The sequence below is a fragment of a genome, unplaced genomic scaffold, assembly GCF_019419815.1.
Source record: "Pyrus x bretschneideri cultivar Hongxiangsu unplaced genomic scaffold, Pyrus_bretschneideri_v1 Contig32, whole genome shotgun sequence".
In the NCBI taxonomy this organism is placed as follows: domain Eukaryota; kingdom Viridiplantae; phylum Streptophyta; class Magnoliopsida; order Rosales; family Rosaceae; genus Pyrus; species Pyrus x bretschneideri.
In genome coordinates this window covers 3,883,381-3,905,318 of record NW_025999635.1, presented here as the reverse complement: position 1 = coordinate 3,905,318, position 21,938 = coordinate 3,883,381, and the positions used below count along the sequence as shown (strand labels likewise).

Sequence of the window (21,938 nt, the reverse complement as noted above, 5' to 3'; positions counted from 1 at the left end):
GTAATTTCACGAAAAATAAAAAAATTGTAGGAAAGGAAAACTTGAAGAAGTCGTAGTGTCGTACCAAATTTACGCGAAACATGATTGAATTGGCGCCTATGTTGTTTCTGTTGCAACTTTGTAACTTGCATTGAAACCATCACGAGATTTTTTAGACGCTTTGCAAATTGCAATTCTATACAAGCGTATCGAACTCCTCCTCCTCCACCGTGTTTCCTGAAATTCACAGAGACCAAAGAAGCAGCATCGATTCAGCACCGCCTTCTTTTACTTCAATGGCGATAATGGTGTCAGATTCCGACCCAGAAGAAGGAGGTCAGTGCAACCCATCAAAGTTATGGACTTTTGGGCTCTCAATCCTCCCTTCATATGAAGAACCACTGAAATTACCCCAAAAGATCACAACTTTGAGTGCTCCAGCTGCTTGGAAAATCTTCAGACTCTCAGAGTGTGCAAGAACACCTTATCATTCATCTGGGTCCAACAATTCTGGGGCTTTCATCATTGCTTACAAATTTGAGAGTGAGTATTTGTAAGAAGACCCATAATTTTTATTTTTATTCTACTCTGTCTTTCTCTCTTAGGGTTTTGTTAATTTTCAGCATAGGCAGTTTATGCAATTATTGAATTGATTTTGCAGTGAGAGTAGATATTGCAAGAATCTTCTTTAGTACTTGGGATTGGTTCAAACCACCATAAGTCGGTTTCCAATGGTTGCCGAGATGGATACTGGTATGCCCGCCTCTGCATTTTCCTGTTTATTTAAGTGCCGTTTTTAACAAAAATTTAACATAATTGACTTGATTTTTAGTCATGAATGGTTACTTACTTTTTTCGTTGTAGTATGTACCATATGAACTAGCCTTATCACATAATTGATTCGTGTTCGAAAGCATTGAGCACAAGGCATTGATCAATAAATAGATGTAGAAACTAATGTGGTTTAATCAAGAGCTTCTAAAAGTCCAATAGTGTATTAGTTCTAGTCTCTAACGAATGAAGTATATTTGGGAAACACACAAGGAGTTTGTAGGCATTATCAAGTGCTTCATTTACTGATTTAGTTCAAAAGTTCTATAACGGATGATGCATTTTTCAGAAATCATATCTAAGCTAGATATGTGTTTTTCTTTTTTGTTCATTCATCAAGAGAGTTACTTAGAAATTGCCATAATAGTGAAGATTTGGTTTGTAAAGGCTTCTGAGGAATGAATTCAAAATCACACATAGAAATGAAACAAAGTAATAATTTGTTACTCCTCATTTTATTTTCATTTACATGACTTTTGAAAAAATTAAAGCTCTTGTTCATTTTAATCGCTTTTATCACCGCGAAGTAAATCTGAGTTTAACCGCTAAGTTTTGTTTTTGAACCATGCATTATTCTCACTATCAGTGTTTTGCCAGATGTGACAAATGCCACTGCGCTTGTTCAGCAGAACGCATTTGTCAGGTAAAGTGCTTCATGCGCCGGGTGTCCCGTGCTAGTCATTATTCGTTCATATCCAATAAAATCCACCTAGCTTACCTTAAATGGGGGTGGTATTTATTGAGGCACTTTATAAAATGGCCTTCTTAGGGTTTGTTTGAGCAATGAGGATTGACGTTATCGCGGCGCAGGTCTTGTAAATTCTTTCTCTGGTCGGTTTCTTGAAGAAGAGCAATTGGTAACTATTGCTTTTCTTTTTTGAATGAAAGTCTTGCATTTTGTCTTCAGTTGTGTTTGATGGCCGTAGGAGAGTCTACGAAGAACAATTGCAGATCCTGATTGCTCTTTGATAATCTTTCTATGTTTTTGTATTTTCACTAATCATTTTTGCTGCCATGATCAGGATATAAAGGGATTGAAGGTTTACCAGTGGTGAATTGTTTTGAGTAGATCAGTTGCACGTATATCAGATTTACAATAATCAAGGTAATCTGCCGGTAGGTGAGTCCTGCTAGAAAGGAAGAGTATTTCTGATAATCATAAATATAAGAGTGAAATTTTTTTTTTTAGCCCATCCCAAAAGGCTTTGTACCTTGTTGATTCTTTAACTGTTTTTATATCAAGTGGTGTTTTGGGCTTAATTGGATTCAATCCTATCATTTATGTTGTGGTTGTCATCAATTTATGATATTGATGTGTTAAGATTTTGCCTCTTAGAGAAGCTCTGATGCCAAAAATGTTGTGATTGGTAAGAATTGATGGATTTGGAGTAGTCCTGGAACTTCATTGATGTAAAAATTGTTGCGGCTGGTACAAAAAATGATAGATTTGGAGTAGGCTTGGAACCAGTTGCTTTGGCATCAGATCTTCAAGCACACTAGCTTGATATAAAGCTAAACCCAGAGTCGTATTACTTTTGGCATCTGAGCTTAGTTCCAACTTCCAACACCTGATTGCTTATCAGATTGTTAAACAGTTCATGCCCAAGGGGGAGAAGTCAAATGGATGGAGGGAAAGAAAACTTTGTATACTCTACTTTGGTTATAAATTAGAATGTCAAAGGATCATAGGGTTCTGCCATGTCCTAATTCGAATCCAAGTCCAGAATGCAGGTTGAGGGATTTCTAGGTGCAAAAGACAGAAAATTTCCTCATAGAAAAAACAGGTCCATCAAATTAGCAATATAATGAAGAAACAAATAAATAAGGAAAAAGCACATTTGCTTTGTTCATTATGTAGCCTGTCATTCAGTATGCGTTTTTTTTTTTCATGCGTCTTCTTTTGTGGAAAATGCCAAAATATGGTGGTGGTAGTACTCATTGATGCAGAAACAGGTTGCCTGTTGTTCTTTTGGAATACGTATTCTACTAGAATTGGACTAGAAAATTCCCTGAAGTGTCGTTTTAGGAGATTGAACTGCGAATAAGAAATTTAGCTTAAGAAAGTTAACATAATTACTCATATTTCACTGTGAATAAGAAATTTAGCTTATGAAAGTTAACATAATTACTCATATTTCATTCTTCAGAATAAAAGACGATTGTGGATTTGCTTTTTTGGGTTTGCATTTATTGTAAAACTTGCAATGTTTCAGTTGAGTAATACTGAATTTGTGTTTTATCACTAAATCTAAGATCAGGTGGCATCAGTTCATTCAATTTTTTCCGATTTTTCTTTTATAATGCAAATCAGTTTTTTAAATGAGATGAAAAGGGGGTCCAATCTAAAAAATGCCTGAAAGATGTGATGGTTTCCTATCTAAGAGGATGTGAGAGAATATGAAAGTTCAGTGAGTTTTCTAACTATGCTCTTAAGTGAGTTTTGTAGTAAGAAGAGCACCTATCAACTTGGTTTTGTGAAGTCTGAGAACCTCCCCACAAATTAGTTTAGGAACAAATATATCCAATGTAACCCTTACCTGTCTACTAAAACTAATTTTTTGTGGAATCACAAGGAATTTCAGTGCCTTTAATTTTTCTGATACTTTTACTTTTCCAAAATTGAATATATAACATGAATATCTAATAGTCTTCTTGAAATTACCATGCTTCATCCCTAATATTTATCACTTGATTTATGGATCAGGAGCCTGGAAAATAACAAATAGCAATGATGTCGAATGGGGAAAGAAGAAGAAGTGCGAGATTGGTGGAGCTTGAATCAAGGGCGGAAAGTAAGGGCACAGTAATATGTTATGCAGAAGAGGATGTGTCTTCTGAAGAAGATGCTTCCTGCCAGAAACGGAGAAGAAAAAGGGTTAAGAGTAGACCTGTCCAAGATCTGGCTGCAAGTAGAAATGAGCATCCATTGATAACAGAGGTATGTCTTAGTAATGCTATGAAAACTGGAACAGTTATTGAACAAGAGGTGGAAATGTTGAAGTGTGTTAACATAATATGTATTTATGTATGTATACCTGATATAAAATAAATATATCAGACTATATGACGATTAATTTATTGTTTTGAGTTTTTTTAATCAAGCATAATTTCTTAGTAATAAAATCTGATAGGCACTCTGCATTATTTTCTAAATACTTATATTTATTTAAGTTATTTTATTTTGAATGGAAGGACAAGTTTATTTATTGTGGATTTTGCACAGGTGTCATTGTTTTTTATTCTTTTTTCTTTTGTTCATAAATTGTAGGTTGGTAATTCGAGCAACAACAATAGTACAAATGCCGGTGGTGGTATGTACTTCTTCTTTTAAGATTTAAATTGCAACTTGATATATATATATATATATATATATATATATATATATGCTATGATGGAAAAGACTCACTAATTCATTTTTCTTGTATTTAATCAAATAGCTGTGCCATCGGAGACGCCTCTACCAGAATCAGGGAAGCTTGAACTGCTTCTTAGTGTTCTGCAAAAGTAAACATTGGGTTATGACATCTTTTCTTAATGAGTATTTATAGTTAGCCATGCTATAATATTTATGATGTGAAATTTTTCTTTTCTTTTGCTCGTATAAGTGATTAGCCCCTTCTTCAGTGAATTCCTCATCAAGAAAGTTAATGCCTTTATCTTTCTTCAACTTTAACTACAGGAAAGACTTGTACAATATGTTTGCAAAACCAGTAAACCCACAAGAGGTTTGCCTTCTTTATTTATGGTCTTTCCAAGTGTATATACTTGTGTAGTTGCTAATATATGGTTCTTGATGTGAAAGGTTAAGGGGTACAATGATATCATTAAAGAGCCAATGGATTTCGGCACGATTTCAGAAAAACTCAGTGGAGGAACCTACAGAACACTGGAAGAATTTCAGGTGTGATTCTATACTCCTTAGTTCTCTACTTGTTTTTCCTTTCAGTAAGGCTCGGAAGAGAGAACTGGTATTTGAGCTTCTGTATTTAATCTGCTCTCCCTTTCTGTATTTGCTGAAAATTTGAGTCAGCATGTGTGTACACATTTGTTTCAGGCGTAAACAGGTCGGCTGGGTTTGGTTCATAAGTTTCCTTATCAAATTTAGTCTTTGTTCTACTTTATGGTGGTAGGATTAAAACAAACTGTGTTCCATATCACATATGTGATTGTAACCTTAATAGTGAATTATTTGTTAATACTGATACACAAATCTGGTGCTTTAGTTTTGATGTTCATTTGGTTGATGTACAGCATGATGTGTTTTTGGTATTCAGTAATGCAATGTCATACAACGCTCCATCTTCCATTTTTAATCGAAAGGTCAGTCCACTGAGCACTGTTGTTATTGTCAAGGTTGACCAACATTTTATGCTCTTGAAATCTCCATTTTCTCCTTAACTATATTCAATTTATGGTTGTCCAGGCTTGTGATATGAAAAATCTAGCAGTGGAGTTGTTTGAAGCCCTAGAGAAAGATTATAAAAGTTTTGAAAGTGCATGTTCCTCGAAAATATCTCGAGCTGGTAAGAGGAGCAAGAACATCATGAACAGTTCTGCTGATAGGTCAACTAATGGGATGCCTTTAAGGGGTCGGTGTAAGTACAAACTACGCATGCCCTAAGTTCAACTTTGAAATTTTCATTTTGGCTACAGTAATTATAAAGTACTTGACTACTCTTATTTCATATGAGATATTGATCAAAGACTTAATTCAGTATTCTGCATTTGCTTGTAACAGCGCAAGGGGTTGCTGAGCAGAAGTTACAAAAAGCCGGAGTTCTTAATCCTTGTAATTCAACTTCAAACTTTCAGTTTAGTGATCTAGATCTTAATGTGGCATTATTTCAGAATGGCATCATAAATACTCAACCTTCAACTATCCTTCGGAGGTCCACCCCATCTCTATACTCCGGTGCTCAAACAAACATTGAGCACCATAATGGTCAGTTTATTGGGACTGCACCCTCAATCAATGCCTTGTTTAACAACAGCATTGGGAATGATGTTGGTAGGGGTAGGAATCCTTTTATAGCTGATCTGCCTGCTTCAGATCTAAAGGGGGACTGTGAAAAGGTTTATGGCCAGTCACCGTCTTCTTCCATATGGTGGCGATGCCCTCCAATTATTTCTAATTCAAGTCGGAGCCCAGCCTTTGGCTCCACACATGGGCTGAACTCAAATTGTTTTGGAGGTATACAGCATCAATTTCAACCTATGGGTGGTAGTGGAAGCACACCGTATGGAAGTAATAGTTTCGAGCAGGCGAGCCAAGGTCTGAACGGGTTGAGGCAAGCGGGGCTAGGACCACAAATACCTGACTTTAAACCATTCCAGCAGCAAGGGCAAGGCTCGGGCACACCAGCCTCTGGAATCAGCATGAGGCCTATAAATTTGTCAGACATAGATCAATGGTTTGGGCATGGTCGGAGTGGAGGGGGATCAAACACTGGAGCTCCTCCTGCAAGCTCACAAGGGCTAGGTGCCGCGGAAACAAACATGTTTCCTTGTGACTTTCAGCACTCACGGGGATCAAATGCTGGAGCTCTTCGTGCAAGCTCTGAGGGATGTGATTGGAACCCGTGGAACTTTCGGCCATGAAGGTTGGATGAATATGTTGCGTGACTAAACATGTCAGTGTGCCCTCAGTTCTATTTTACTGTACCATTTCCATTTCGTGAGAACATAAGAGTTTGAAGTTATGCTTTGTTGTTTTTATGAAAATGCTGAGATGAACTCAACTTTCGGTTTTGGTTTTTCCTAGACAATTACAATCCATCTCCTGCTTGTTGCTTTCAATTGCCAACTTTTTGATTGATAACATTAGCTTGACTAAGATCGGAGCATCGTTGATAACCATCCACATTGGTTCAAAGGCTTGTAGTTAAAAAGGTTAACATTTGCTTCTGTCTCGAAGGTTGTAAGTTCAAATTTCCTCTCTCATTATCGCTTGTATATATATAGTTGTACACGGGTTGGATTTACTAAGCTCGCTGCCTTAGCTGGCCTGTGGACAACTGAAGGAAGGCACGACATTTGAAAATTTGATGAAACCAAGTATGTCCCCGGCTGCAAAAATGGGCAATTTTCGAACAAGAAAACAGAGCTATCTTGGGATCAAAGTCAAATCGTGAAACATAATATGTTTTATTTAAGCTAGTATAAATAAATAAAAGACTAATTCTTTGAAATTACGATGACAAAAAATTTGAATTTTGATCGACCTGGGACTGGAAGCATGCACTGTTTTCTATTCCACTTTCAGACTCCGGTCGTATGCTGGGCAATCACTGAACCATTCAAAGTTTGAAGGTCTAAATATTCCAACCTACTAATATCAAGCATTACCTAAAAACTGCTTCTACTCTATATTAAATATTATATGATTACGATTCACAAGTGCTTTTGTTCCATCATTCAAACAGAAAAACTCCTCTCTCCCCTCCCATGTGTTAATATTTTTCTATTCACATTACCACTTTTCACTACTACAGTGCAATTTTGTAACAATGAAATTATGATACGTTATTATTTGAAATCATCCTCGTTATGATATGAGTGTAAACCATGCTATACTAAAATTTTGCTAGTTATTTTTTGGGTTGCCGCCACTAGAAGAACTTCTAGCTCCGTCCTTTATGAAATGGGGTGAACTGACTCGTGAAAAATAAGGACGGGGCTTTGTTCTAGTGGTAAAAGTCAAAATACTCGTACGTTTTCTTACTTCATCAGGGTGAAAAAGACCATCTCTATTTAGTCTTATTCATGAATTGACCCCAAGTATAACACACACATGTATGTATTGTATAAATACACATAAGTTTGTTTACTAATTCAATAATTTGAGTGTTCCAGGATTCTGTCATATTTTCCACCACAAGTTTTGTAAACACATACTTTCTTTCTAACAATATGTATATTTTGTTTGCAGATGTAATACATGTATAAACACTATTCTTTGACACATATTTTCAATTCTTTCTGCACCTTAGACAATATTTTTAATCTCATAGTAACACGCGAGCATAACTATTTGTACAATCTAAATCAAAGCTCTAACAATTGGATATTGAGTAGTTCACCGTTCATGCTTGAACGTAAAACGTTGAAATTTCAAATCTTGAAATATTTCAACCTTATTTCCTAGTTTCTATGATTTATTATTATTGACTAGATTTTTAATTTATGCGCATAAACTAAATATCTTGTCAATAATAATAAATCATAGAAACTAGGAAATAAGGTTGAAATATTTCAACCTTTGACGTTCAAGATTTGAAATCTAGTCAATAATGTGGACTAAAAATAAGTTTATATTCCTTAAATAAAGATTATATAACTTCTTTAAGAAATTTGTTGTGGAAATTGTTAATCTAGAAATATATATATGTGTGTGTGTGTGTGTGTGTGTGTGTGTGTGTACACCCTCATTGCTCATACTTGATTCATATAACTCAACTTTATGGAGAACCCCATGAGAGCTGGTTTACCTTTGATGATCAGGTTTCTAACTATTGCAACCATTATTCCATTTTTCAGTGTCGGTTTACGCAGTGGAAGTCCGGGTGTGCCTTGCAAGAAGGTCAGAAGCGAGCGCTTCTGATGTTGAAGAGTGATCTTAAGGATCCTTCAAATCGGCTCTCGTCATGGACTAGTGATGGAGACTGCTGCAATTGGACTGGAGTTGTCTGTGATCACTTAACTGGTCATGTTCGCGAGCTCCGCCTCACTAATCCCAATTCCCATCAGGACATCCATGAGTCTTTTGGAGATAACTACTACAGTAATACTTGGTTGGGTGGTAAGGTAAATCCTTCCTTGCTTCATTTGAAGCATCTTAAGTACTTGGACTCGAGTTACAACAAGTTTCAAGGATTGCAGATTCCTAGCTTCTTTGGTTCTCTTAAAACTTTAAGATATCTTAACATCTCAGAAGCTGGTTTCCAAGGATTAATTCCTCCTCAACAGGGAAACCTCACAAATCTAACGATATCTTGGCCTCCACGATGACACACTGAAGGCTGAGAATCTCGAATGGATTTCTGGTCATCCCCACTTGAAACACCTAGATATGAGTTTTGTTAATCTTAGCAAAGCATCTAATTGGTTGAGACCAGTAAACATGCTCCCCTCTTTGGTAGTGTTACGTATGGTCATTTGTCAACTCGATCACATTCCACTTATTCTACCTGCCATAAATTTTACTTCGCTTTCCATCCTTGATCTTTCCGAGAACAGATTTAATTCTTTGATGCCTAGGTGGGCTTTCAGTCTTACAAATCTTGTCTCTCTTTCTCTCAAAGGTTGTGATTTCCAAGGTTCTGTTTCGACCCATCCCTCCACAAATACCACTACTTCTCTCAAGGGAACTTTAAATCTCTCTCACAACCAAATGTATGGGAACCTTCAAAATATAGTTGTGGGACGTCATATTGACCTAAGTTCTAGCCAATTCAATGGGTCATTGCCTTTGGTTTCCTCCTCAGTAAGGATACTAAATCTTGCAAACTCTTCACTTTCTGGATCTCTCTTCCACTTCTTCTGTGATAGGATGGATGAGCCAAAAGAACTTACTTCTCTTTATCTTGGGGACAATCTTCTCACTGGAGAAATTCCTAATTGTTTGATGAACTAGAAATGGTTGTTAACTTTAAACTTGAAAGGCAACAAGTTAACTGGGAATATTCCAATCTCCATAGGGTACTGGAAACAGCTGAAAGCACTGCAGTTGCAAGATAATCATCTATCCGGAGAATTGCGTTTGTCCATGCAAAACTGTTCGAATTTGCTTCTTGTTGACCTTGGCCAAAATAAGCTTTCCGGAAGCCTTCCAACATGGATTGGAGAGAGCCTTTCGAATTTGAGGGTTCTGAACATTCGTTCAAATAAGCTTCAAGGACACATTCCTCATGAATTCTGTCAGCTGAAAAGTCTCCAAGTATTGGACCTTGCACATAACAACCTTTCCGGAATAATACCAAGATGCTTCAACAATTTCAGTGCCATGACCAACACGCCAGATGTTTACAAGGTATTGTTGATGTACGACACTTATCTGGATAATGTAAAGTTGGTGACAAAGGGGAGAGAAGCAGAATATGGTTGGATAATGCTTAGATTGGTAGTAATCATGGACCTTTCAAAGAACATGATATCGGGAGAGATCCCTGAGGAACTGACCAGCCTCCACGGTTTGCAATCATTGAATTTATCCAAAACTCTTTTGACCGGAAGAATCCCTTCAAAACTTGGTAACATGAAATGGTTAAGAGTCTGTGGATTTATCAATGAACCAACTTGATGGTGGGATTCCCCAAAGCACGAGGAGTTTGACATTTCCGAGCAACTTAAACTTGTCCTGCAACAATTTGAAACTACTCTAAGGAACTTGCGGAGCTCCACTGGACAAGAATTGCAGTGCAGATAGGATGGTGCCGCCAACAGTTGAGCAAGACAGAGGAGGAGGATACCGTTTACTTGAAGATAAGTGGTTCTACCTGAGCTTGGGACTAGGATTCTTCTTCGGTTTTTGGAGCGTGCTTGGTTCTTTGCTGGTAAACATGCCATGGAGCATTCTTCTTTCGGGATTCCTGAATAGTTAAACTTCACGATGTAGTTTTTCAATACATGGAGCTACTTTTATAGATTGCAAGACTTGGTTTTTACCCGTTGAATATAAAAGTTTGTATTTCGACTACATTTCTCATGTGATTGTTCTATATAACTTGTATTCACGAGTGAGCTGCCACTTGTGAACTTTTTTATTAATACTAGTATTGGCTGATTGTTCGACACCACCGACCACTCAATTTGGTCAGAGCACCACTTCGAGATTTCCTGTGTTCCGATGGAACGCTGATCCGTCACTTTTCAAGAAAACGAAGGCTGGTGACTTTGCCTTCCATTAATTTCGGGAGAAGATGAAAGTCCAAAAAAAGAAAAAGAGAAATCAAAGCTTTGATTATTTCTGTATGAATTTTCAACCTTTCAACATTGTCAAAGGTTCAACAAGTCTGACTGTCTGCCATTGTGCATGTGTATATATATACGGGCGCGCACATCACCTACTTCATAAACTAACACTTTATGGACATAACCATGAGAGTTGTTTTCCTTCTAGTCAGGGCTCTAGCTATTGCAACCATTTCAATTAGTTTTGGTTCCTGCAATGAAAATCTGGGCTGGACTTCGCTTTGCAAAGAAAGCGAAAAGCAATCCCTTTTGATGTTCAAGCAAGATCTGAAGGACCCTGCAAATCGGCTTTCTTCGTGGGTTGATGAAGAAGATTCCGACTGTTGTACTTGGACCGGAGTTATCTGCGATGACTTAACTGGTCACATCCAGCAAGCTTCATCTTGGTAATTCCAACCCTTCATTGAATTTCAACTCTTCCTTGGGTGGCAAGGTAAGTCATTCTTTGCTCAATTTAAAGCATCTCAACTACTTGGACTTAAGCAACAATGATTTTCAAGAAGCACAGGTTCCAAAGTTCTTTGGTTCTCTTAGAAGTTTAAGATATCTTAACCTCTCAAAAGCAGGATTCGCGGGAATAATTTCTCATCAGTTGGGAAATCTCTCGAGTCTACGCTACCTCTCTCTCAGTGATTACAAGCTTAAGGCTGAGAACCTTCAATGGATTTCTGGTCTCTCTCATTTGGAACACCTGGACATGAACTCTGTTGATCTTAGCAAAGCATCCGACTGGTTGCAAGTCACAAGCATGCTCCCTCTTTGAAAGAGTTGCATATGTTCGACTGCAGACTTGATCGCATTCCACCTCTGCCTTCAATCAATTTTACTTCACTTGCCATTCTCGATCTTTCTGCAAACATGTTTGCTTCTTCGATTCCCAAATGGGTTTTCAGTCTTGAAAATCTAGTTTCTCTTTCCCTCGGTAACTGTGGTTTCCAGGGTCCAATCCCAAACTATCCACAAAACATCAGCTTTCTCAGGGAAATTGATTTCTCGTTGAACAATCTCAGTCTTCCGATACCCAAATGGCTGTTCAACCATAAAGACCTTGCTTCTTTGAATCTAGGATACAATTCTCTTGAAGGACCAATTCCACATGGTATTCTAAATATGACTGGTCTTAAAGTTCTTAATCTCGAGTCGAACCTCTTCAATTGTACTATACCTGAATGGCTGTACAGTTTTAGCAATCTCGAGTCCTTGTTTCTTTCTAGCAATCACTTGCAGGGTGAAATTTCAAGCTCTGTTGGAAAATTGACATCCATTGTTAGTCTTCGGTTGGATAATAATCAGCTGGAAGGGAAAATCCCAAAGTCATTGGAAAAGCTTTGTAAGTTGATGGATCTTGATCTGTCAATGAACAACTTCACAGTTGGAAAGGTATCAGAAATCATCGACAGTTTGTCCGGTGCGTGTGCTTCAGCTAGAATGAAGTCTTTGTCGTTGAGTTATTGCAATCTTTCTGGTCATTTGACAGAGAAGATAGGAGATTTTAAAAATTTAAGCAACCTTGATCTTTCTGGTAATTCAATATCAGGTCCCGTTCCAGCGTCACTAGGAACTTGTCATTCTTATTAAACCTAGACATCTCTGACAATCAATTCAATGGGACTCTTCCAGAAATTATTGGTCAGCTCGAGTTTCTTACGAATTTGGACGTGTCATATAATTCATTAGAAGGCGTGGTGTCTGAAGTCCATTTTACTAGGCTCACAAGACTGCTGGAGTTCAATGCAAAAGGAAACTCATTAATTCTGAATACTAGTAAAAACTGGCTTCCTCCTTTTCAACTTCACCAGTTATACTTAGATTCTTGGCATTTGGGGCCTGAATTGCCTAACTGGCTTCGATCACAAACTCAAGTTTGGTCTCTAAGCTTGTCGAATACAGGGCTTTCGGGCGCAATTCCAACTTGGTTTTGGAACTTATCTTCCCAATTACTTTATTTGAATATCTCTCACAATTAATTGTGTGGAGAGGTTCAAGATATGGTGGTTGGCACTTCGTTAGTGATCGACATGGGTTCTAACCGGTTCAATGGTTCATTACCTTTGGTTCCCTCCACAGTTTATCTGCTAGATCTTTCCAATTCATCCTTTTCCGGATCTGTCTCCCGCTTCTTTTGTGATAGTGTGGACGAACCAAAAGAACTCTATCTTCTCAATCTTGGAAAAAATCTTCTCACCGGAAAAATTCCTGATTGTTGGATGAATTGGCAAAACTTGGCGGTCTTAAATTTGGAAAGCAACAATTTAACTGGGTACATTCCAAGCTCCATTGGATACTTGTTCAACCTCAAATCATTGCAGTTGCTCAATAATCAGCTATCCGGAGAAGTGCCTCTGTCCCTACAGAACTGTACCGAGTTGTCTGTTGTTGACCTTGGTGGGAATAAGTTTATCGGAAGCTTACCAATGTGGATAGGGAAAAGCCTCTCAAATTTGATGCTTCTGAACATCCGTTCGAACCAGCTTCATGGAGACATTCCTCATGAACTCTGTAATCTCATAAATCTCCAAATCTTGGACCTCGCGGATAATGATCTTTCAGGGACAATACCAAGATGCTTCCACAATTTTAGTGCCATGGCCACCTTGTCAAATTCGAACAGTCCGAATATTTTGTTGTTTGACATTTTTTCTTATGGGAGGTACCTAGTCGAAGCAATCTTGGTGACCAAGGGTAGAAAAGTGGAATATCGCGAAATTCTTGGATTGGTAACTAGCATGGACCTTTCGAACAACATTATATCCGGAGAGATCCCTGAGGAACTGACCAGCCTACTCCATTTACGTACACTGAACTTATCAAAAAATCTTTTGACTGGAGGAATCCCTTCAAAGATTGGAAACATGAGACGAATTGAATCTCTTGACTTTTCAATGAACCAGCTTGATGGAGAAATTCCTCAAAGCATGAGGAGTTTGACATTCTTGAGTCACTTAAACTTGTCTGACAACAATTTGACGGGACAGATTCCAGAAAGCACTCAGCTCCAGAGCCTTGATCCATCCAGCTTTATCGGCAATGAACTCTGTGGTGCTCCACTCGACGATTGCAGTGCAACAGGGGTGATACCGGCAGCCGTTGAGCAAGACAGAGAATACAATCTGCTTGAAGACAAGTGGTTCTATGTTAGCTTGGGATTGGGATTCATGTTCGGTTTTTGGAGTTTACTTGGTTTGTTGCTGGTAGACACGCCATTGAGCAATGTTATCTTAAGATTCCTAAATAGTATAGTAGGAAAAATTTATGGTGTAATTGTTGAATAATTTTGACACAATGCTGTTCTTTTGCTTGGTTGTAATTTTGTCGCAAATGTTACAATAAGAATTACAATGACACAATCTTTTCACTTTGATATGACCTGAAAGCATTGTTTTCAAATTTTCGTTGCACCAAGTTTCTGTTTAAACATCGATATAGAGATGTCTCATGGATTCATCCCCATCACGTACTTGATTCATTTAAGTTATATAACACAACTTCATGGCGATGCTGATTAGAGCTGTTATACACACACACACACACACTACTGATGATCAGGTTTCTAACTTTGCAACCATTCCCGAATTTTGAGTGTTGGTTTATGCAATGGATATCTGCGCGTGCGTTGGTGAAATACAAGCACTTATGATGTTCAAACAAGCACTTCTATTGTTATTTGCCAGTTCCCAGCCGGAACTCAGAAGATTAATTTGGTGATTATCCACTTTTATGATGATAAAAGTGAAATTTGATTAAGCAGAAAGCCTTGTTTTCACCTCTAATGGTGTTCAATTAGTGAACCATTCAAATCTTCATTGCTGACCACAGTTTGAATGGTTCAGGGAGAAATTCCACAAAGCATGAGGAGTTTGACATTTCTGAGTCCTACAACATTTTGACTGGAGAAATTCTAATAAGCACTCGGTTTCAAAGTCTTGATTTGTCTGGCTTTATCGGAAATGAACTTTGAGGACCACCATTGAACAAGAATTTTAGTGCAAATAGGATGGTACTACGAATAGTTGAGCAAGATGGAGGAGGATACCATTTACTTGACTTTGAAAGCTAGTCGAGATTGGATTCCTCCTTTTCAACTTCAGCGTTTATGGTTGGATTATTGGCATCCAGGGCCTGAATTTCCTATGTGGAATCAGACAAACGCAATTGGTGGTTCTAATCCTACCCAATACAGGAATTTCAGATACCATTCCGACTTGGTTTTGGAACATATCTTCGCAGTTGCATACTATAAACCTCTCTCACAACCAATTTCCTATGTGGATTAGAATATCGCTCGAATAAGAAAAAAGCTTTCCATTACTTGTTGCAGAATACTCACAAGTAGAGACATCTATGACATAGCAGCCCTTTGCTCGGAAGATGAGAGGTAACAAATTATACCAATCTCGTTTGAATGCCGAAAAGCTTTCCATTACTTGTTTCAGGTCATTCTTCTAAGGGTGTGGCTCTGGGGATGTCATTTTGGCATCCATTGCAATGATGTATATATGAAGTGTTCCAACTGATCCTGAAGGCAATCAACAGATGAATAAACGTGCGGGTCGAAAGCTATTGCAAGCTCCACCCCTTTTAAATACCTTAGAATGCAAGAAGACTAAGAAATCGTCAACCCCAGCCTCGATATACCCTTGGCTGAAGCATCGACATTCGAGACCCAAAATGGACTCTTTTCTTGAAGGAGGGAGGGAGTAAGCTAGTCTAGCTGTAAGCTTAATAGTCTCATTGTTACAGATAGCCTTCAAAGTCATATTTGTTGGATTTTTTAGGACATGAGCTAGAGTGGGGGAATCCGTCAGGTGTGGAATTTTATCACAAAATGCCTCGATATTAGTTAGAGTGGGGCAATCATATTTAAACCCATTATTTTCCTTTGCACCCACCGATGTGGGATTCCAACACTCCTCTCACGCGTAACCCCATTTAGTGGTTCACACATGAAAATCTACACAGGTCAGCTCTATGTTAAGAGTCTAGACTTGTTTTCAATGAAACTCAAAGGCCGACTCTCTGTTAAGGGTCATGGCTTGTTTCCTTCTTGGTGACAAGCTCATTGGCATGCACGGGCTCGAACTTGGCTTTGATACCATGTTGGATTTTTGGATCAGCAAGTCTGTTGGGCTCTACTCTAACAACACTGATATTGTCCTTAACTTTACCAGCTGTCCAATCCATTAAATATGTTTTTTTTTTTTTTTTTTTTTTTTTTTTTGAGTTGAGCGTTTTCTATTGTTAATTAATAATTACCGATTCCTGCCCATCTGTGAAGCACTTTTGGCTGGGAAGAAGTTTGACAAAAGGGGTTACCGTTACCCCACAATGTCGGTACGGTATAAATGTTATCTCACCTCCAAAGTAAAGTAGCAGTTCAGATAATGCTAAACAGCTTCCCTTCTTTTTCTTCAAGAAAGTTGTCTCTCAGCTCCTCGCTTTCCTTCAACTAGCCTGGCATGGGGAAGCTCTGGGTTGAAGTGTGCTTGATATCCGCCCGAGGGCTTAGGCGTTCGTCTTCGTTGTGGAAGCTCCAGTGGTATGCTGTTGGGTGGACTAATCCGAATAACAAGTACTGCACCAAGATCGATGCCTCTGGAAATGAGAATCCGGTGTGGAGAACCAAGTTTGCTACCTTGATTGAGGGCTCGGAGGCGGACTTGCAGGATCTGGCTCTGCAGGTTGAGGTGTACAGCAGAGAGCCTATCTTCCTCCGGGAAAAGCTTCAGGGGACGGCAACTATTGTCCTGAGAGAGTTTCTGGCTAAGCATAACAAGAACTCTGAGGCTCCGAGGCATGGAGCTGAAGAAGTTGGGAGCTACCAGTTGCGGAAAAAGAATTCCAACAAACCTCAAGGGTTCGTCGATGTCTCAATACGTATTTCTGAGGATATGGAAGCTCGAACCTCGTACACAGGTATTCATAATTCATTGAAAAACTTCCAAAGATCTTGTATAAATTGAGTTTCGAATGTGATGTGATTATCGACTGCAATTCTGTTTTTAGGCAGTGAAGGAGGACCTATGGATAACAGCATTACTATCACCTTTGCTACCGGAGACGGATCTGCACCAGCGATACGACCTGTAGCTCGACAACAAAGGCCGGAAGATCAATTCCGTATCAACTCCCTAAATGCACAACCAATGCCTTTCCTTCCAAACTATTCCAATCCATCTGCAGTCGGACCAAGCTACCCACCAGCCAGCGCAACAAGTTACCCGCCGGCAGGCAGACCAAACTACCTGCCAGCAAACAGACCAAGCTACCCCCCAGCAGGGGGGCCAAGCTACCCACCAGCAGGCGGGCCGAGCTATCAGCCGCCTAGAACTCCATCACCGCCTCCCCCACCTTCTAATGTTGGCTACATACCTACTTTTATCCCGAGAACAGATCGAATGCAGGAGACGTATATCAACATGCCATCATCTGGAGCACCGCCTGGTCGTAGAGGAGCAGCTGGTGTTGGAATGGGAATCGGTGCTGGAGCGCTGGCGGCAGGTGCTGTGATCTTTGGTGATGACTTCATGTCAGGATTCGATGTTCCTTCTGGCTTACAGGATGCTAGTCTTACCATATCAACTGATCCTCCTTTCTGACCATGTTTGTAATTAGCGTCAGCTTATGAAATGAAAATCTGTTGGTTGCTTTTTAATTACAACTATTAAACATCCAAACAGAGATTTGTAATGGAAAGGGTTTTACAGATATTGTAATTATTCTTCAATATACAAGTATTTCCCATACGACCATTGTACTGGACTAATAGACTTTTCAAGCCAGAACCTGGAACATTTGGACAAAATGCACGATCAAGATTGTTCGAGAAACCAGATTGTTTCGGTTTCAATGTTTTGCGCCGTTTCTGAAGCTGAAACAACACTGTTATGATTGATAATCCTAGCAATTTATGGGACAGGTTTTGCTTCTGGCAATGTAGCTATAAAGATTGCTTTATTTTACGAGATGCGGTGAAAAGGAACACAACACTTCCAAATATTTACATCCAACAGAGATTCCGTATCAATATTTACACAGGATGAAAGAATGTATAGTTGCATGAATCATTCGAAAGTCTATCTTGGCCTGCCTTCGGTTTTTAGAAAGCGTACATATTCCTGCTGCACCATCTCACCTCCATTCACTGGATCAAAACTGCATTTGTAGAAACTGATAAACCAGAAGAAGAAAAAAAATCAGCGAAGCAGGTGTGGGAGACAAATGAATGGGTAAAAAAGAAGGGGACAACTTAAGGGGGATCAATTTTAAGTAAACTTCATTACGAAACAAAACTACTTATAATTTCAATCATGGACCTAGATGAACTGTTGAGGAATAACTTGTAATTTCAATCATGGACCTAGATGAACCGTTGAGGAATAATTACTCGAATATTTCAACTATTTTAGGCTAGCGGAAAATGCAAGGACAAATAGAAACACATAGAAAGAGGGAGCATACCTCCCATCCATGCCAACAATGATGACACTGTTTTGAGAACCAAATGCGGTAATGAATTGAGTGTCTTCTGGCAAGTGGAACTGAGCAAATGACCATTCGGAGCTAAAATATTTTGGTAAAACCCCTGCAATTGTCCAAGAGATTATTTTTAGAAGAAAACACTTAAAACCATTCAAGGGCAAGAAGTTACGGAAAAATCCAAACCAAAGTCCCTTGAACACTTTAACAAATAGACACGAAGTATCCAAGCAGATGACACATAGTAGTCTTGAAAAGAAATTTTGAGCACAATTTTATTACCTCTCATGAAAGACAATGACGAACTAGAATTGGCACCGGTGTTTGGAGAAATAAGAGGATCCAGGGAATTTGAAGAGTTCTGCTGAAACATTGCTGGCCCTTGAGCAGAATTATGAGCAGATAAATCCTCCCCGAGTACTCTAACTCTGAGGCTGAATATATGCACAGTACCTTTGTCACTCGATGCTGCCAACCACTGGACATTTGGAGATAGAGCAATACTGTAAATTTCGGCTCTATCCACTCCTCTGCGTACCTACAGAAAGGCAACAGATTAATATATAAATACAAATGAACTTTGTTCTTCTATTCAGTAATTCACAACATGCTAGTTTAAAAAATTCATTTTGTCATACGGAATCTGAAGCCATTCATCATAAACTTGAAGAACAACCATAACATATTACTAAAAGTTCACATGCAATATGCTACCTCTTGTAAATGAGTCCCATCCATTGTGTTGAATATTCTTATCAAAGTACCCTTATTACTAGCAGTTGCAAGAAGCAGCCCGTCCATTGTCAGGGTGAAGCATGCAATATGAGAATCATGAGCATTGATTAACTTCGTCACATTCAGCCCAAAATGTTCAATTCGAACTTGTCCTCGTTGAAGGCCTGGGCAAGCCAGCACAGATGTATTTGGATGGTGTGAAAGGCAGCACAATCCCCTAGGATTTGCTACAGTCTCAATCTGATGCAGCAGCTTCAGATCCATAAAGTTATAAGCATATATCTTGTGCTCAAGAACAACTACTATGCGATCGCGCCTTAACTTTACTGCACGAATCTCAGACCTGAATGAAAATTCACCAATACATCGGCTCTGATGATCATCCCAAATCATAACCTTGTGAGGCGGATATTGTGAATTGTCCCAGCTACCAACAAGTACAAGAATGTTGCATCGGAATAGCATCTCCACAATTTTGAATCCCCCACTTTTCAAATCACGTCTAAAAGTTTCTTTGAAAGGCTCGCAGTTGTAGATGCGAAATCCATTGCTTGTGCCGGCAGAGAAGCAACCGTTGTCTTGATTCCAAAACACAGAGAGCAACTCCGTTTCACTGTCATTAATGTCTGGTTCAATCAGGCTAAAAGAACCAGAAGCCCCAGAATCCGGTGATTTGTGCCTGGCAAGCCTTGCGGGTGAATGTATTCCTCGAGATGTTGACACTGTTGAACTCATGTCGGAATCAGGCTCATTTACAAGTTACAACCCATTTCCACAATCAATAATCATGTGACACGACAGATAACCCGGAATCAAAGATGGATAACCACAAGATCAACTCTGCCATTCCAATAAAAAAAAAACAAAAAATCAATGCTAGATTCTTCAAATACAAGAAAAGCAGTTTATATCAGTTAAAGCTGAGAGGAGATGACCAATTACTCATCAGGAGCAACAATGTCAAACAGAAAGTATAAAAACTGAATAACAATATCAAATCAACCTTGTGAAGAATGCTAAATCCAACTAATTCGAAACAAAAAGTAACCCGAAAGAGATAAAACTTAAAAATTCTATATAAATTATCATCCTTTAGAGAAAATCTCCAATACCCATTATCAAATTAAACTAATTGGATTTAAAACCTAGCAAATCACCATTAAATTAAGCACATTTCGCAATAAATTATCCATCTTTTCACAGTACAAGCAATGAGAAGATCATGATCAAGTAAATCTGGACAGCTTGATTTTCAGATACGATCATATTCCAGCAATCAATAACCATAATTACGAATTTTCACAAACTTACAGTTGCTACATCGCCAGTGATCAGCAAAAAATTGAATCTTTCTTGGAGCCGCAGATGTTCTATCAGAAAAAAAAAAATGATTAATCGAATTAATTAATTATATTCATGGGAGAAAGAGAGAGGAGGGGAGTGGAGGAGAACAGCAGGAAGGAGACGAAATTAGATTCAGAGTTTGAGAGTCGATTGCTGAATTTCGATCTAAAACTGGCCATCAGCACCAGACGAGGCGAGAGGAGACGACAAGGAGACGTCTGTTTTTCCCTTTTTTATTTTATTTTCGATTTTCTCTTTTTATTTCCTTTCCCCTCTCTATTTAGTTTTAATTTTTTAAGGTTTGTTTTAACCGAAATAATCATGAGATTGCTATAACTCTTTACTTAGGTCATTGAGATTTAAAATCAATAAATATGATTATGAGATTGTTCATCGTCAATCATTTTGGTTCTTTTGTGAAAAATCTCGGTTAAATTGAAAAAACCATCAGTTCAAATGAAAATGTTGATTTGACAAAAATACCCTCAATTGAATAGAGATTTTTCACAGAATAAGCAAAATAGTTGACGGTTGGCAGTTTCAAGGACCAAAGTAAAGAGTTATAATAATCTCATGAACCATTTTAAATTAAAAAAAAACTTTTTTTTTTATTGAAAATTAGCCCAATTAGGCGTTTTGGTCTTTGAACTGATATTTATAAGGTTCCTTCTCGTCTCAATTAGTCACAATATTTATATGTATTTTGTATCCAAACGGCAGGAATAGGATTTTCTCTCTTTTTTTTTTTATTATATTCTTTTTTCTTATTTGAAAAGCCACGATTAAATTATATCAATATCTTATATCAATTTTTTATAAATAAATAAATAAAGACAAAATAAAAAATATAAGAGGCGGAGAAGAAATGCGAAGGCAATAAGAAGAGAAGAAATCTTGCTCCCAATCGGCGATTCGGTAGCCAACCCAGGGGTAATTATCAAGATTGAACAAGGATGGATGAGAGGCTAAAATGAGTATTTATTCTTTGGGGCTTTTGGATCTAGGTCCAAAAACTTAGATAGTTTTTGGGACCGAGTCCAGTTATCCAATTACTTATTTTGATATCAATTTTACCCTTTCAGATAAAAATATTTAAATTCTTTAATTTTTTTTATCATTTATTCAGTTTTTAAATTTTGAATATTTAAATACTCAAACTAAAATATTATCTAGTAACTACCTACTATTTATGAAGAAAACAAGACCGATATAATCTAGTAACTACCTACCTATTGTATAGGAAGAAAATGTTTTATACCTACAAAGCAGATATAATCTACATGCAAAACAAAAATAAACTACCTATTGTATTGGAAGAAAAATGCTGGCAACCTACATGGCGGAACATAAAAATATAAATATGATATAATATACCTCCATTAAAGGAACGGATTTGGAGGGAAGAACACAAAAATATCACCAATGAAAAGAAGAGACAAAAAAGAGGAGGATTGATAAAGGGAATTGTTTGGAAGAAGGAAAAAATGAGGGATGAAACAGACTGGGGGTTGAGGTGATTATACGGCTATAACTAATCCTACAATTAAGGGATTAGTTAAACCACAAATTATCTCATAATTAAGAAATTTTGTGTATTTACTACA

At 38.1% G+C, this 21,938-nt stretch overlaps 3 protein-coding genes and 2 pseudogenes across 13 annotated transcripts; 4 read left to right on the top strand and 1 right to left on the bottom strand.

Annotated features, from left to right (window-relative positions):
* The first annotated feature begins 47 nt into the window (after positions 1 to 47).
* On the top strand, positions 48 to 6,606 carry LOC103952796 (homeotic protein female sterile). 11 transcript variants are annotated; one of them, XM_009364479.3, is made up of 13 exons: positions 56 to 522; positions 641 to 732; positions 1,408 to 1,453; positions 1,621 to 1,667; positions 1,833 to 1,930; positions 3,515 to 3,748; positions 4,079 to 4,121; positions 4,248 to 4,314; positions 4,490 to 4,535; positions 4,613 to 4,711; positions 5,062 to 5,130; positions 5,234 to 5,405; positions 5,549 to 6,606. In XM_009364479.3, the coding sequence occupies exons 6-13, from the start codon at positions 3,539 to 3,541 to the stop codon at positions 6,406 to 6,408; spliced, it is 1,566 nt and encodes a 521-aa protein (XP_009362754.2). In that variant the 5' UTR covers positions 56 to 522; positions 641 to 732; positions 1,408 to 1,453; positions 1,621 to 1,667; positions 1,833 to 1,930; positions 3,515 to 3,538; the 3' UTR covers positions 6,409 to 6,606. The 11 variants fall into 11 exon arrangements, with proteins under 11 accessions (XP_048446744.1, XP_009362754.2, XP_018504332.2 ...); XM_018648816.2 differs by having other exon boundaries at positions 1,580 to 1,667; XM_048590787.1 differs by having other exon boundaries at positions 48 to 522; positions 1,408 to 1,667; positions 5,234 to 5,399.
* Positions 6,607 to 8,269: 1,663 nt separating this feature from the next.
* Positions 8,270 to 10,452, top strand: LOC125480202 (annotated as a pseudogene).
* A 441-nt stretch (positions 10,453 to 10,893) lies between these two features.
* Positions 10,894 to 14,134, top strand: LOC103952798 (annotated as a pseudogene).
* Positions 14,135 to 16,091: 1,957 nt separating this feature from the next.
* Positions 16,092 to 17,522, top strand: LOC103952801 (protein SRC2 homolog). The gene is made up of 2 exons (XM_009364490.3): positions 16,092 to 16,692; positions 16,783 to 17,522. Exons 1-2 carry the CDS (start codon positions 16,236 to 16,238, stop codon positions 17,373 to 17,375), a joined length of 1,050 nt encoding a protein of 349 aa, XP_009362765.1. The 5' UTR covers positions 16,092 to 16,235; the 3' UTR covers positions 17,376 to 17,522.
* Positions 17,523 to 17,713: 191 nt separating this feature from the next.
* LOC103952800 (autophagy-related protein 18c) lies at positions 17,714 to 20,588 on the bottom strand. Its single transcript, XM_048590607.1, has 5 exons — positions 20,302 to 20,588; positions 18,970 to 19,830; positions 18,538 to 18,793; positions 18,238 to 18,361; positions 17,714 to 17,946 (listed from the first exon to the last, which is right to left on the bottom strand). The coding sequence occupies exons 2-5, from the start codon at positions 19,723 to 19,725 to the stop codon at positions 17,853 to 17,855; spliced, it is 1,230 nt and encodes a 409-aa protein (XP_048446564.1). The 5' UTR covers positions 19,726 to 19,830; positions 20,302 to 20,588; the 3' UTR covers positions 17,714 to 17,852.
* Between the last annotated feature and the right edge of the window lie 1,350 nt (positions 20,589 to 21,938).

Coding starts and splice junctions, on each gene's coding strand:
- LOC103952796 (XM_009364485.3), top strand. CDS start 3,539: ATGATGTCGAATGGGGAAAGAAGAAGAAGTGCGAGATTGGTGGAGCTT. Junction 3,749..4,078: donor AGCATCCATTGATAACAGAG/GTATGTCTTAGT, acceptor CATAAATTGTAG/GTTGGTAATTCGAGCAACAA. Junction 4,315..4,489: donor CTTCTTAGTGTTCTGCAAAA/GTAAACATTGGG, acceptor CTTTAACTACAG/GAAAGACTTGTACAATATGT.
- LOC103952801 (XM_009364490.3), top strand. CDS start 16,236: ATGGGGAAGCTCTGGGTTGAAGTGTGCTTGATATCCGCCCGAGGGCTT. Junction 16,693..16,782: donor AGCTCGAACCTCGTACACAG/GTATTCATAATT, acceptor TTCTGTTTTTAG/GCAGTGAAGGAGGACCTATG.
- LOC103952800 (XM_048590607.1), bottom strand. CDS start 19,725: ATGAGTTCAACAGTGTCAACATCTCGAGGAATACATTCACCCGCAAGG. Junction 18,794..18,969: donor ATGGGACTCATTTACAAGAG/GTAGCATATTGC, acceptor GCCTTTCTGTAG/GTACGCAGAGGAGTGGATAG. Junction 18,362..18,537: donor GTCATTGTCTTTCATGAGAG/GTAATAAAATTG, acceptor GGACAATTGCAG/GGGTTTTACCAAAATATTTT.